This window comes from Caloenas nicobarica, chromosome 2 (assembly GCF_036013445.1).
Source record: "Caloenas nicobarica isolate bCalNic1 chromosome 2, bCalNic1.hap1, whole genome shotgun sequence".
In the NCBI taxonomy this organism is placed as follows: Eukaryota; Metazoa; Chordata; class Aves; order Columbiformes; family Columbidae; genus Caloenas; species Caloenas nicobarica.
This window is the reverse complement of record NC_088246.1, coordinates 121010863-121024175: the sequence shown is the minus strand read 5'-3', so window position 1 is coordinate 121024175 and position 13313 is coordinate 121010863. Positions and strand designations below refer to the sequence as shown.

General features: G+C 40.9%; 1 protein-coding gene across 2 annotated transcripts in view; it reads right to left on the bottom strand.

Annotated features, from left to right (window-relative positions):
* SPIDR (scaffold protein involved in DNA repair) overlaps positions 1-12718 on the bottom strand; it is a 212421-nt gene extending 199703 nt beyond the window's left edge. For both annotated transcript variants that reach the window (XM_065628018.1, XM_065628016.1), the window contains exons 1-4: positions 12674-12718; positions 4712-4867; positions 3610-3688; positions 1899-2084 (exon numbers count right to left, since the gene is read on the bottom strand). In XM_065628018.1, coding sequence (XP_065484090.1) covers positions 1899-2084; positions 3610-3688; positions 4712-4867; positions 12674-12688 — 436 coding nt within the window. In that variant the 5' untranslated portion in view covers positions 12689-12718. The remainder of the gene's footprint in view (positions 1-1898; positions 2085-3609; positions 3689-4711; positions 4868-12673) is intronic.
* Positions 12719-13313: the final 595 nt, after the last annotated feature.

Here is a 13313-nt window from a genome sequence, read left to right as displayed (position 1 = left end):
ACGCCACAGAGGAAGAATCTCGTTGTACTTTGTATAAATGAGCATATTCGGAGGAGGAAGGATGAAAGCTTTTTTGGTTTTGCTTTTTTGCTTTTGTAAAAGTCACATTTCTAACACCACAAGAGCCACGTACAGGGGAGAGGCAGCAGAGAAAGGAGGCAATTGCAGAATGCTCCAGGAATCTGTACAGATCTGTGGAACTGCAGCAGCACCTTCTGGGCTTGGCAGTGCTACCATAGGCTAAATCCCCAATTTCTTCATGGGACTTGCAAACTCTGAAGTCACTCAGACAAACACACAGCTCTGGTGTTTCTGCCTTTTCATGTGTATGAATGCATTTCTAACTATGAGAAAGCTCCATCAGAAATTTTAAACACAGACGTCGGTAACCAGGCAGCACAAAGAAGTCTCTCTCAAAGCTGTGTGGCAAGCTGCGTGCAACTTGTGACAGCCATATAAATTCCTTAATAAAACACAAGACAATGAGTTTTATTTTGCCACACTCACGCACTAACACTGTGTCTCTAAAGGTGAACTTCACATGAAAGGGCATGTCACTTTTAAAAATACTTTCTCAGCTATTATCCCCATACTTACAACTGTACATATATATATGCGTGCACACACACAGATATATGTGTACAATACTGTAATTACTGTATATGATGGTTACTTGAAAAAGCATGGAAATTACAGTTCTTTCACTACCTGCTGCTTTCAATAACTGCTTTCAATATATTTTTGGGTTTAGAAGAAAAACAGGAAATTATTGGACTTTCTCAATACCTTCAAGAAGATACATAATGCATCACGGTTTCTTCATTTACACAGAGAAACCAAATTTTGCTATCTGACAAGAGTAAAAGTAAGTCTGTGAATTGTCTCTTAAAAAAGAAGAGAATTAAAGATTAAAACCTGCAGGAAACAAGTGCAATAGAATTATGTTAATGGAAGGTTAGAAACATTACTGGTGAGCATTAGATTGCAGTCTAGAAAATGGAAAGTACTTCCATTTCCAAACAAGAAAAGAAAATTACTACGCATTATAAAATATAATGATCGGATACATCAATGACAACATTAAATCCATGACAAAAATATGGATGAAAGAATCAATTCACAATGACATTTGAACACTTTGCCAGACATCCAGGACGTAAAGTCGAGCTGTAATACTTCAGATCTGGCTGAAGTATTACAAAGCTAACCTGATTTATTTTTCTGGAAGTAGTCACTGAAAATACGTTCTAACAAGTTCTAATACAAATTAAACACTATCCTAACTAACATTTATGTAATGGAGCACACAAGTAAATATTTTCCTGTCTTCAGCCTCACTTTTAAATCAATTTCTCTCCCCTCTGACATCCCCTGCTCCATGAATTAGAAAGCATGTCCTAAGAACAAAACTCATGGTTGTTTGCACCATGCAGCTCAGAAGAGAAAAAAGGAATACTGTGTATTGAAATGAAAACTCCCATCACAGAACATGATGCTATCTGCAGCTGCAAAGTCTGCCACATCTAGGCAGTAGACGCAGAGAGCAATATCACCAGCAGAACAGGGTGGGCAGAGAAAGCTGTTCACAACCCCAGTATCTGTGCCACAGCACAGAGAAAGAAATGGTACAAATAAACTATAATATATTGAAATGAACTGACACGCGCTGACATGCTTTACTCTATGTATAACCTGCCCAACTACTTTACTCCAAAGTTTAAAATTTTTGTATATAATTTATACTAAGAGCTATTCCATACTTGGATGCAATTTATGATAAAAACACCAATTGATTTAACTGAAATAGGATTAGATCATGTCATTTTGTCGGAATGACCTCAAAGAATTTTCATTACAGCACTTGAAGCTGACAGAAGGTTTCTTGCGTTTGAACTTACCTTCACTACTACTGTCCTCTAACAATAAATCATGTCTGCTAGGTGATATCTCTGTTTTGAAAGCATGACTTTTTTTGCTGTGTAACCTTGGAATCAGAGTTTTCTTTTCATCATCTGAAAAATCACTGCCACTAGAGGTCCATATTATGTCCTCAGCCTCCTTAGAGCTTTCAGCAGCAGCAGATCCTATTAAAAAGAATTGTAAGGTGTTAAATTGTTACACAAATGTGATATTGTTAAATTTAAACTTTTTAAAAATTAAACTCTATTATTTTTGAACTGGGAAAAAAAAAAAAATAATCAGTTCTGTCACCAGGCATCAGACATTAATACTGGAACATTAACTCACACGTACTTCTTATACATACCCGCATTATTTTCATTTTGGTTCTCCACAATAAATGCTAATGCTTCATTTTATACAATGAGGCTGTCAATCAGTCCTTCAGCAGAGTGAGGACAATTAATGCCTGTCCGACATACAGTCCTCTACATACAGTCCTCTACATACAGTCTTAATGCTCCCACATGTGCCCTTTCAAAATAGTAAGTGGTTTAAATAAAGACTGTCCTTAGAATTCTGGGTTTAGGACTTCTCTGGCTTTATACAATGAATAACAAATGAATAGAAGTATGCCATCAGTAGAGATGACTTTCTAGTTTTGTCTCAAGAGAAAAAAAAATCTAAGCTTTTCAAGCATAATGAAGAATAGCTGTTGTGTTTTTGAAGTGTGACATTTAAATTCAAAATACCTTTCTCCATTATTTTTAATACAAAAACAAGGAGAAAAGGACTAATGCTTAACAGTGGAGCATGCAAAATTAGCAATCATAGGAAGGCAGAATTTTCCACTTCCTAAAACTACTGAAGTTTTCTAGGTAAGTGGGAAGTTAGACAATTACTGGGGATTTGGAATTAGGCAGGAGGGCCCAAAAGAGAGAAACACAACCATGTCTCCTCCTGCAACACACAGAGGTTCTTTTCAGAAATCTGGAAAGCATGATTTTGAACCCCAAAAGGTGCCCAGTAGGTCACTTAACACCAACAATGGCAGCACAGCTGCTAGAGCAAGCAAAAATACAAAGACTAAAGAAGCCACTGCCACCTCTTTTCTTTTTTTCCTTTGGACTCAAAAAGGGAAAGAACTCAATCAAGTCAGTAAGTCCTCCTCCTCATTATTATGCCTAGAGTTCTTTTTCTATCACAATATTAAACAGACTTGTGTGCACACAGAAGACTGTGAAAGCAGGAGGTTGACAAAATTCTGGTTTTCTACCTATTGCTCATACCTACAAAATACATGTTTTCACTCATGCCTGCTTGTCTGTCTCTAGCAGGAGAGAATTATTTCACCCTTCATCTAGACAGCTAAGGGTTGTTTTTCATTCCCTCCTCTTAAAAATGTGAAGAATTTAAGTATCCTCTTGCTGCTAGAACACACACTATATACAGTGTTGGTGATGCTTCCTTCATCTGTTCAAGAGAAATACCTGAAGTGCTTGCAGGTTTGCAGAACATATTTCTGGCTCTCTAGGTGAACAGAGGAGCCCAATCACAACAGCATCATGACTATGTCTCTTATCAAAATGAGCTTCTGAGGATAATAACAGAAGGCAGCAACCAGTATTTTGAGCCAACTTCTACCTTGATAAAAGGCAAAACAAAGTTACAATCTTCTGACAATGCTAATATGAAAGAGTTATAACATACCTACTGCACTTTCAGCAGATGTTAACAGCGGTCCAAGAGGCCTCTTAATCCTGGATTTCTTATCAGTAGGTCTCACAGACTATATTAAAAAGAGACAGGGAGACAGATTTAATCACCAAGACACTAAAGACAGTTTTAACACATAGTAATATAGTCAAACCTGTTTGTTATTCACCCACTACAAATCAGTAGCACAATTTCAAATTAGTTTTTCTGTGTTCTACTAGACTGCTATATAACGACCAAGGCAATAAAGCATGAGAACAGTTAACAGAAAAGCCAAATTTTCATTGTTTTGGAAAATACAAACTTACTGTGACTGTGAGAGGAATCACATCAGATCTTGTGAAGAACAAGAGCCAGTATTTTCAGCATTAAAATGTTAAAAGTGGGAAGGAAGAACATGCTTAATAAAGCATGTGCCCTACTCAAAGGGTACAAAAATAAGCACTCACTGGCCCTGTCTGTGATTTTATTAAATCCCATAAGCTAAGCAACACTGACTGCTCAGTACCAGAAGAAAAAGCAAAGCAAGTTGGATAAGGATCATTGTCAGCAAAAGCACTCCTCACTCAGAGCTGGCTGAACATCTCTGTTCATGACCAACAAGACCAACACACAGACAAAAAAATTAAGCATAATTTGATATATCATCCAAAAGAGCATCGGCACCAAGATCCACACCTGCAGAGTCATCAAAAAGCAGGACTTTCTATAGTGAATTCATTATTGCAAACATACTCTTTAGATCTGGCAAAAAAATCTTCAGATGCAAACTAGTCTTTTTGTTCCACATTTTTGAGGAAATGCAGTACTCCATCCCATATGTCAAATTACTTTTGTAGCCCTCAGTGTATTACTGAAGTTTTTCAAGTGATACATGCTATCTAGAATATAACGTATTAACATACGCTCAGAAAATTAAGACAGTGCCCTTACATAAACTTGTGTTTCATTTTCATCTACTTTAACAGATATAACAATATGCTGTTAATCGAGAAACAACACAAAATGAGCAACATCTTATAATTCAGTCAAGCATGGAAACTGGTTTAACTGTCAGTTTGCACCTCTTGCACCGTTAGGTAAGGCAGATTTTTACCTCCAGCACTGAAGTGCTCTGAAAACCATCCCCACACCTAAGCCACGCGTTGGAAATCGAAGTAACAGCCACTGATGTCCTGACATTTGATTTTTTCAGCTGTAGGGGTGTCTCATCTGGGAAGGGTGTACACTCTGCATCCCAAAATCGCTTCCGCTACAAGGAAAAATTAACCCATTAAAAACATCGTGTACACATAATTAATTTCAAGTGAACTTTACCTAATCCAGACCACCACTTCTGAATACTTACAAATATCAGTTCCAATTTTTAATAAGCTGGGGAAAAAAGTCTTGAACATTTACAAGCAACTTTTATGCAACAGTATATAACAACCCAAATGTCATGGGTAAACTTAATTTTTTAGAAGCACACTACTTTCTGTTGATCTAAGTTACATTTGTAGTACCTGTTAGCTACCTAGTGAAGCTGAAAATATTGTCCTGAACAGGAACAGCTCAGGAAAATACATTTTAAATAAATAATTCCTTCAAACTCCCATTTTATCTGATTGAATTCTATGTTATTCAGAGGTCAAGCTAGGTAATAACTATTCAGCTCTCTGATAAAAACCAACCAACAAACCCCAGACTCTTTCAGCTTTAAGAATTACATTTGTTCTCACAACCATTTCCCAAAAAATGGTAGATGAAACGTTGCCTTCCCCTTCCCTGGGACACTGGAAGTCATTTGGACTATTAGATAAATCACAGAACAGGATGCTGATTAGCATCCAGTGCTAATTCCATACAATAGATTTTAATGTCTGAGAATAGCTGAAAGAATTGCCTGTTACCACATCCAAAGTTATCGTTAAGATTCTACCCCAGTTTATACATATAAATTGATCTTAGCCCACTCTGCTACTGAAACTTATCTTACAAAATGCCAACCATATTATCTGCCTGAATATATCTTTCTTCTTTTGATACACTTTCTCAAGCAACTACAGTTCCTCTCTGTATTTAGGGATTACTCCGAAGTTATGTTAATCAGTACATTCTTCAGTCAGGCTGGTCAATCAGGACTGTAATATACACTTTGAACTATGAAACATATGCAAAGAAAACAAAGTCTTTCATAACTTTTGTCCATTTTGTAACTGGTAACGTGTATGTCTCTCCTCTATATATTTTGAGTGCCTGCAAGAATGGAACAAGTACTTCCCAAGACCATACAGTGAGCAGCATCTTGATTCACCCCTCCGGTCAGCCGGTCCTATTGTCGCACGGCACAAAGAGAGTAAAACAAATGGGCTTTGCAGTTTTCTCTGGCAGCAGCTGACCTTGCTAAAAACCTCTTCTAAAATCGCTGCGGGTGTTTACACTGCAAAGCGGCTACCACAAGAGGTCATTATCACCAAGGTCAAACTGCTCCCACAGATACATAAATGAGAAGTACAACCTTGAATCTGATGTGGTATTAAATAAGGAATCAAAAGCACTTTAATAAGGACGTGATGTCAAGTAAGGAGGCTACGGCGGTTTAAACAAGAAGGGTTAACATGATTCCACCAAGAGAATTTAAATCCTGCTTTCCTCCCGGTGAAGATGCCAGCCCACGCCTCCACTTCCAGCTTCGACATGAACCTCGACATTGCGCTGCTCTCTTGGTAAGCACTCCTGGCTCTGCACGGAGGAAAGCACGGATGAGGAAAATACTAGTAACTGAAACACGTCAAGACACATTTTTTGTTTCTGCGGCAAAACGTCACGGCAAGGCCTTACTCTAGTTGGAGACGTTCACTTCACCTCTACGTTCCCCAGAGTGCAAGACTTCTGCCAGGCTCCAAGTCAGCAGTACAGCCAGCAGCACACCAAGGCTCAAAACCATGCCATGGCTCTGGTTTGATATATTGTTTGGTTTTGGTTTCGGTTGGTTGGTTTTGTGGGTTTGTTTGGTTTGGTTTGGTTTTTTTTCAACCTTAGCCAGTGCAGGAAGTCTTGCTTATACAAATGTTTTCATAGCTTTGAGATGATTTTGCAAGATGCATTTTACGGACAAAAATTTACAGTGTAAAATGCAGTTCATCTAAGCTTATTTCTTAAATGGGGCGCTCCAGTTTTGAAAAATATATATCTGTGCCAACAACAGCACTACCATTTCAGCACAGCTTTACAATACACTTCTTTTGATGGTCAATTAAAAGCGGAAACAGCTGCAAATAAGCGAAAAAGCCACGCAAACGCTCATTATTATAAAAAAAAAAACCAAGGCTTCGTAATATATTTCTATTTTAGGTAGCCAAATAAACACAGAACTAGAGAATGACTCTGTTAAGTTTCTCATCGATGTTCTTCTGAAAAATCATTAAATATCCTGACAGACACAGCCTCTCTATTTGTCTATGCTATGCAATACCAATGGAGCAAGGAAAGAGCACGGTGTAAGAGGCAGGGGATGAGCAGCAAAACGTGGCAGCTGAGGTAAGCCTGTGGTGCACAGCTGTCAGGATCTGGGAAGGGAATGCCATATAAAACCAGGTGAGATAAAAGCTACATGCTAACTCCATCTCCCTAGGTAAGAAGGGATAGGGTATATATGTAGAAAGGGTATGCCTACAGCTGACAAGATTAAAAAAATGCTAAAATGAGTAGAACAAATAGCTGGTTTTACGCTTAGATGGTATAGATGGTTATGCTTATATTTAGATTGTTAGAGTGCAACATGAAATGGCACTGGGAATGCCTTTTAAACAGCCTCCTTCAGAGGCACTAGACAATCATGGCTGCGACAGGCAAGAAGAGAGTTTTAATAGTTAATGACTGTTAACAACAGAAGAGTGTTATTTAATCCTCCACTCCACTAGGCTGGGTAAGGGCAGGGCTGCTCGGGTTTTCAGAGCAGCACTACCAGGATGTCTCAGTGCAGCTGGTCTCACGATAAACCAGCCCTTCTCCACTTGTGCTTCCCAAGAGCTCAGCACCCGCCAGACCCCGTGCAGACATGGTGACAAGGAACCAAGCCAGCAGAAAACTTCTTTGGGAAGAAGCGCTAGTTATCTACAGCTGGCACAGTGGCGGAAGAAAGGATACAAGAACCAGTGGGACCACTCCATCAGCTGCTTGACATCATGTCAGCTTAATTACAACCTGAAGAACGGTCAGTACTGGCAGCTCTGATTAATTACCTCTTGGTTTCGCCACACGTCCTGCTCCCCAGATACAGGAAAATCCGACAGCTTCTGCTACCACCACACAGAAATTTATAACCACTACAGTTACTGAGAAAAACTGAAAACAGTTCCTGAAGTCCCAGAACAAGTAAAGAAATACAGCCTCTACATAAGATGTTCTTCAGCTACCGCAAATTCCTGGCAGACACCCTTTGGAGGGAAGAGAAAAAGCAGGACTTACAATTGTTGATATAGACAGCAGTGACTTACAGCTCCATGCCTTTAATGTAGGTACCTTTCCATCATTTCCCACATCCTACACCACCTTAAAAAAAAATAAAAGAACAATCCCTAAAGACAACTCTCCTCATCCCAAATTCCTTGACAATTTAAATCTCTCCATATAAATATCTGACGTGAACTCTGGATATTGGACCTACAGCTTCAATCCACAGTTACTGAGCACGGAGTTTGTCATAGTAGCACTGCATGGATGCGTATGTACTTATGGGTGCATGTATACGCGTACATACATACATACACCAAACACTTTTTTAAAGAAAAACATGCCATGTAAAATGTATATAGTTTCAGCATGCATGACGTTTATGTGCAGACATAAAACATGCAAATGCATTTTTATTAAAAATCTGTAATGTGTGCAATAGAAAAGCGTTACAGGCACAAATGACACCAGGGAGCTCCCTCTGGATGACGACGACAATGCAAAGAACAGAAGAGAAACACAGCGACCGCACTTTCCACACCCGGCGGACGCCACCACGCTCCAAACGACAAATGCACTACGGTATCAGGGAGGCCAGGCACAAGTGAGCTGGGAGCAGCCCTGCGGGGCATCTATTCAGTTCTTTGCCTTCGGGGATGATGGGACGGTTCCTGTGCCAAGGAGGGGACCCTCACCCTGTCCCTGCAAGGCCACCACCGCTGGGGCTGCTGCTCCCCGACACCCTGGCACAGAGGAACACGCCAGCTGCCGTGCAGAAACGGAAAGGTTTAAAGGCTCTTTGGTTCCACTCCAGCCTGCTTCAAGGCAACACGGAAACTCATGTTTTAAGAAACTTGTTTCTCTCAGGAATAAATATTTATAATTAAGCTAATCCGAAGGCCATGCTGTTCCCAAAGAAATGCGGCAACAACAGTGAGTTCTCTTAATCTCAAGTCACAAGGTTAATCATCATCTTTTCCCTCTGGCATAACAATGGACCACACAACAAATACCTTGGGTAATTTATTAACGTTATGCATGCAGTGTCTAGAAACAAGATACTGGTATTTTTAAAAAAAAAAAAAAAAAAAATCACTGAATCAGGCTCAAAAGTGCTAGATTGTGTAGACCTGGCATACCTCATGAAAAAAAATAAAGATTAGAAAACAAAGAGTCGGGCAAATAATCTTGTGGATTGTATAGAGGATCTGAAGACGACACACGACCTCTGAAATTTTGAGCTAAAAAAGGAGAGGCTAGGCTAGCTACCTCATACAGAAATTGCTTGTTGACCTCTGTTCATGAAAGCACTGCATTCTGTCTCTGGAGCAGTTCGTTCTATTGGAGTGAAAAAAATTAAATTACTCCTGCTGGTGGAATTAGATCGAGCCCTCCACATCAAAAGCATGGCAAGCAATCCTTCCACCATTTCTCCTTTAGTTATTTTCAGGGAGATAAAGGGTAAGTCAGCCTGCACGGATGTGAGAAAAAAAGGAGACACACTCAAAAAATTAAATAAATCTATGTAAGGATTATGCAACAGACTACTAGAAGTATAGGGCCCGGGGGCTGGACTTGATTTCTAAATAGACAGTCCTGGAGGAAAAAATCATCTTGCCAATATAATAGGCCCAGGCAGGATCTCTCAGCAAAGCATATTTTATTAACGATAAATACAGTAACCAGTTTGCATTCTGGGATTAGTTCGAAGAGACTTTGTTTTACATTAAGGATTCATAGTCTGATGTCTCTCAGTCCTTCCCTCCTGCTGGGGTCAGGTGCCAGATCAGTTGTAAAAACAACATTCCTTCCTTAAATGTTCCTTACAGTCCTATCTAGAACAACTCCACTCAACCAATCTCTACTTATGCCAAATATTTGTAACCCAGAAGGACCCTGTATGAAGTCACTGGGATCATATGTTCAAAGACTACTCACCGCACAACCCTTTACACTCCAGATAATCCCATTTCTTTGGGCTGCTCCAAAAAACATGGAACAATCCCCCAGGAAAACGTGACCAGATAAATTATCTACCTCATATGCAAGTGACTTTTCTTTGACACTTCACTTCCTCTAACACAAAAACCAACATAAGCTGGAGGACAAAAACAATAATAAAGTGTTTCACTACATGAACTCCTCCTGCTACTGACATGCAAACCCAGAAGTTAGCCATGTCACTTAGGCATCACTCGGAAGTATTTAAATACAATTATTGCATTCTTCTCTAATGCAGAGCAGAACAAACACCAAAGGGCTGAAAATAGTGCTTCTAACTTCGAGAGGCTTCTTGTGTTTAAAACAAAAAAAAACACACACAAAAAACCACACACACACACACAAAAACCCCCCAAAACAAAAACACAACAACAAACAGACCACAGAACTTTTGGAGGAAACAATTGCAGAAAGGCACACAAAACTATCAAACACAGACCAAGAGCCAATCTTTCACTTTTGTCCTCATATACTTCAGGTAAAAGTACTCATAAACTAAAATAAATAAGTCTTGTGCTTTAAGAGCCCAATTTTAAGACAGCACAAAACCGAATTTGACAGCAGGCATCCCATTTTCAGCAAAACTCAGTGTTCATGCCAGTAAGTCCTGAAAGCATAATTACTGTGTTTAGTGACAGTGAAGTTTTAATTTAATATTAAAATATCCATGCATTTTAAACCTTCAAGTGAGGATTTAAATAAAGGTTGCAGAATTAAAACAATCTGTGTTTTTTTCAAGCAGAGATTTTTTTTTTCGTATGAAAACCAGCACACATATTTTTCAAAGACAATTCACAAGGATACCTATGACCCTAACTGAGATGGGGCCTCATCAAGTTGTAATCATTCATGAAAAGATCTGGACTGCATGACCAGTCACAATGACCTGGCGTACTGCCTTCCATCCCGTCAGCATGCATTTGGAGAGAAAAAAAAGAAAGAAAAAAGAAAAAAGTTTTTCTCAAAATACTTTTCCTATTTATAGTGGTGTTGAGACTGACATTTTTAAAACACAGTTTTAAAATCCTTCTTTGTGTTCACGATTTTTACTACTCTTATTGAAAGGCTATTCTCATTGACTGATGGATATAATCTTACCATTTGAACATCGGGGTCTTTTTAACCTGTACATGCTTATTCAAGCAACAGTATAAATTACTATATGCTTACAAGGAAAAAAAAAAAAAAAAACAACACACATACACAAAAAACCACCACCACACACACAAAAAAACCCCAACAACAACAACAACAAAAAAACACCAAACCCTTATGGAAAAAGAATACTATCAAAATGTACTTTATACTCATAACTGCTGCCAAGCAGTTAGTTAGACATAAATCTGCACTCTATCAAAGTGGTTAAAACAGAAGTGTTTTAGAAAAGTTTGCACGAAGTTAAATTATCCAAAATGTTTAGGATACAATAACAGCATCGTACCTTTTTGTTATGTATCAGGTTGGTTTGTTTTGTAAAATGGTTTAATTAGCAAGCATAGTCAGCAAGTGGAGAAGATTGCTGCCCTTTCACTTGATCTGTATAGTTTTCATTTATATAGTAATGAGGAACATTATCTTTGTCTGCCAAAGAAACTACTGTTACAAAATGCTGTCATGACACTGCAACAAGAGCTGGTTCAACCTTGGCAGTGAGAGTGTGCAGTTTTTCACTAGTCAAGAACTTCAGCACTTCTAGAAGAAAATATGTAGAGCGTCAGTCTTATAAAGTAATTTAAAGGAACTATAGTTATTTTAAGCTTGTTATTGACATTCTCTTCCATAAAAATACTTTTAAATGTGGTTATATTTAAAAATTAGTGTAGCATTTTCACATCGTTTTAACTGCATGCTAAAAGGAAGACAAAATGTTTTACAATCCGGAGCTATCATTTGAACTCTATTTGTTTTTACACAGCAAACAAGACACTTGTAGTCCATCTTTCAGTAGTATCTCAATATTATCATAAGCACTGCAAATCAGAGACAGCATCCTAATCACTGTCCTGCAAGTAGCACCAAAAGCGCCGAAGCGAGGAGACCAACATAAGGCACATGTCGCTTCTCTCTCTACTCCCGCTCATGCCCAAAAAAGCAAAGCTACTTGAGAAAATAATATTAAGGCTAGCAATTGTGTCAAGTCTCTTCTCCTCTCATAGCTTTACTCCCCCTGCACTTTTCTCCGGACTGTCACCTAATAAAAAGGCTGAATTACACCTTCCCCTCGGTAGGGCTGCGCTTTCACTCTGTAAGGATGAAGAAAACGCCAATGTAGCGCAATCGAGAACACCCCGAAGACGGCGAATCACAGAATGTCAGGGATTGGAAGGGACCTCGAAAGATCACCCAGTCCAACCCCCCCGCCGGAGCAGGAACACCCAGATGAGGGGCCCGTTTTCCCGCCGCAGTGCAGCCGGTCGCCAACACACAACTCCCGCTCTGCAACCAGCCGGCGGGAACTCCCCGCCGCCGCGGGCCGAGCCCAGCACCGGGCTCCGCCGGGCCGCCCTCCGGCAGCCGCAGACTCCACAGCCTCCCTGGGCAGCCTGTTCCAGCGCTCCGCCACCCTCCCCCTGCAGAAGCGCCGCTTTCCCCCCCCCCGCCACACACCTCCCGCCGGTACCTTCCTACTGGGCATCGCCCCCTGACAAGGCAGCCACGTCCGCGGTCACATGGCGGGGAAGCCCCGGGGAGGGGGCGTGGCAAAAGGGAAACCCCCCCCGCCCCGTCCCCAGCGCGGGAGTCGGAGGCCACACCCCCCAAGTCCTTTCCAGCTTTGGCGCCGCGAGAGCCGCGGCTCCTGATTGGCGGAGCGCGGGTGACGTGGCGGGGAAGGCAGAGGGTCCCCGAGGTGGGGGGGAGGAGGCGGTGTGCGCATGCGCCGTGCGGGGAGCAATCACGGCTTGCTCTCCCTCCGTTTTCTGATGGCGCGGGGCCTCGGACCCTCGCAGGGAGAGCGGGGAGGCGGGGAGAGGCCGAACGGCCTCTCCCCGCCTCCCCGCTCTCCCTGCGAGGGTCCGAGGCCCCGAGGGGCTGCACCCCCGCTCCAGCTCCGGGCAGCCTAAAGTGGCAGCACTGATTCCTAAGGGGACGGTGTGGAGAATCACACACACAGAATCACAGAATGTTAGGGATTGGAAAGGACCCTGAAAGATCATCTGGTCCAATCTAGAGCTGTGTCTGAACGGCGTTTGTTGTGGAAGGAGTTTTCCTGTGTCTTGTCCTTCGTGATATCCAAGCTAACTCAGAAGTAAATCACACGG